This window comes from Buceros rhinoceros, unplaced genomic scaffold, assembly GCF_000710305.1.
Source record: "Buceros rhinoceros silvestris isolate BGI_N320 unplaced genomic scaffold, ASM71030v1 scaffold1212, whole genome shotgun sequence".
In the NCBI taxonomy this organism is placed as follows: Eukaryota; Metazoa; Chordata; class Aves; order Bucerotiformes; family Bucerotidae; genus Buceros; species Buceros rhinoceros.
In genome coordinates, this window is record NW_010398084.1 from 40,670 (window position 1) to 43,240 (window position 2,571).

General features: G+C 42.7%; 1 protein-coding gene across 1 annotated transcript in view; it reads right to left on the bottom strand.

Moving 5' to 3' along the window:
- The window catches only part of LOC104488851 (serine racemase-like), a 28,088-nt gene extending 26,979 nt beyond the window's left edge, over positions 1 to 1,109 (bottom strand). Inside the window, exon 1 of the mRNA XM_010130942.1 lies at positions 956 to 1,109. Coding sequence (XP_010129244.1) covers positions 956 to 1,056 — 101 coding nt within the window. The 5' untranslated portion in view covers positions 1,057 to 1,109. The remainder of the gene's footprint in view (positions 1 to 955) is intronic.
- Positions 1,110 to 2,571: the final 1,462 nt, after the last annotated feature.

Consider the following 2,571-nt stretch of genomic DNA (forward strand, 5'->3'; position numbering starts at 1 on the left):
AAAGAGTGGTTCTGTGGTGAAAGGACTGGTTTAAGATTCTTGGTTTGCTGCTGAACATGTCTCATCATGTACGACTTTAGGCAAGCCGTTTTTTCAATGCAGAACTGAGATCTTGTCTTCCCCTTTGCTGGTCCCTGAGGGTTTACTAACAGCATTGAGCCCACTGAAACAATTTTAGATTTTAAACATTGCCAACACCTGCATCTACTGGGAGGATGCAGGAGGTGAGAATCGCCCCTTGTTTATTTCACATCTGGCAACACTAGGTCTTGCTAGCAGTGTCCAGTTAATAAAATTTGGGGAGAAAACAACTCTGGAAAAGGTTAAGAGCAAGGCTGTGAAAAAAACAACCATGCCATGTGGGTAAGCACCCCGCTGATGGTGCCACGCAGGGGCTCTAGGCAGCTCCTAAATTCTGTCTGCACTATCCAAGCCCGAAAACAGCAACTGAAGAAGACCGTAAGCACCATAAGAAAGACAACCACAGAACACCTGTAATAACAGGATCTGATATAGGCAATCCCAAGATAAATTTTCAGCACATCAGCCTGTCTAAGATTATTTCTAATAGCATACTAATAAAGAAATAAAAAATCTGAACTCCAACATGCTTAAAGTATTCAAATCTCCATTGCTTCTAATGGATGACTTCAAGAGCAACTCATACACACAGAATCCTGGAAGATACTGGAAAATGACAAACAATTTCCTTTTTAAAAAAAAAAAAACAAACAAGTAAGGAAAAGGAGAAGAAAGCATTACCTATATAGCACAGCGACTAAATAAACAATGAGGTGAAGCAAAACTCCAGCTATGACACCATAAGGAGGCAGGAGGGGTCCAGGGGTTGTCATGTCCTTGGGCCTGGCCCTGGGTAGACCCCAAGGGCTGACCATGACCCTGAGAGGGAGAAAGGAGAGCTCTAGCTCTAAGTCAGACAGCAATATTCTCCAACCTTTGCCAGAAAGGATCGTAGTCTTCATCTTCCCTGGAGCAGTGCCTGGGACTTCTGTTTTTTAACACCCTGAAGTAGAGAAACTGTGCTGCAAAATTCATTGTAATTCCTGGGGCACAGCAAAGCTGGGAGACTGTGGGCAGGAGACACACTTGCCTGTAAGAAGTGCCAGCCCTGCAGTGCCTGGGTGGAAAATAGTGGGCGATGTGCTGTAAGCAGCTCTCCAGTACGGGCTGGGGAAGTGCCTTTGAAAGACATGTCTGCTGCTATTTAAAGAAATTATTTCAGAGGCCAACCTGTCCTTGTCAATTTGAGTCAGGGCCTGGATTATGCTTGGGTGACACTGTTAGCAGGACACTTGAAGCTTTAGTTACTGCTTAGCTGTGGAACATGATCTAGACCTGATGTAGGGCCCATGATTTAACGGCATGCACTTGAATAAGCAGAGGCAGCAAGAAAAGGATGACTTTTTTGTGGTGGTTTAGTCACCTACAGGGATCCTTTAAGGCAGCACCAAGGGACATGGGGCTTCATGACTGAGGTGCAGAGGAGACTGATTTGTTTGTTCGGTTATTCTCTTAGCACAAGTCCTTGTAGAAGAAAAACAGAGATATCCAGATCATCCAGAGATATGCAGATCATACAGATAGAAAAGATCATCTAGGGAAAAGACTGCAGCAACAGATATAAAAAGCCCCCATCTAAACCAGGGAAAGCAGGTGGAGTTATTACTTTACTCATAGCAAGTCTGAAGTGCAATGGTGAGCAGGAAAGGAAAAAGTAGTGAAAATCACAATGCCTAGCTTTTGGGTGTCTGGTAGTCCAGAGAGATACACTTGGGTCTTGACATGACTTCAGCTCCTCACAAAATGAGGCCCTGCTCTGTGATCAGCACTTGTAGACCATGCAAAAACAGTAAGAAGGATTTCTGAGACCATTTTAGTTGGAAACAAATTCATCAAGATGTTTCAGGACTGAAGTACAGGAAGCCTTGAATTACTGTCCTTCTAAAACACTCCCAAACAAGCAGCCCACTAGACAGAAAGGATATTTGGAAATATCCATCTTCATCACAGGAAGTTAATCTGGTCTTCTACTACTTCCTAATATCCTTCTCTAGGAAATTCCTATTTATTTTCTTTGTCTTTACTAATGTGATTATTAGCAGAAGTTTGCGTATATGCTGCTGCTGTCCAAGAAGTAGAACTCTCCAGCAGAAGGCAATACCCCCATAAATGACGTTTTTTTAGGGGCAGTCTCACATCAAAATACTTCATCAATACTACATCAAATGCTAGGGATGAACTTAAGTATGTATTTTATATTTTTTGGTTCAAGGTTTAATAGAACTAGATTAACCCACAGTTTAACAGCTATTACAAAAACAGTGTGATGGACCTTACAGCTCCTTCCTGATTTCATTCTTTTCAGACATTTTTTCCCAAGCAGAGAGCTGTAGTTGTTAGAGGAGCTTTACTACTGACAAGGTGGATGCAAACAGCAAAAGTCACAGCAGCAGGATGTCACAGAGAATCCTTTTCACTGCTACTGAAAGCACCTAGTCAGGTGCGGGGTGGGAATCCAACCCTTGTTACCTATAGCGACATCTCCTTATT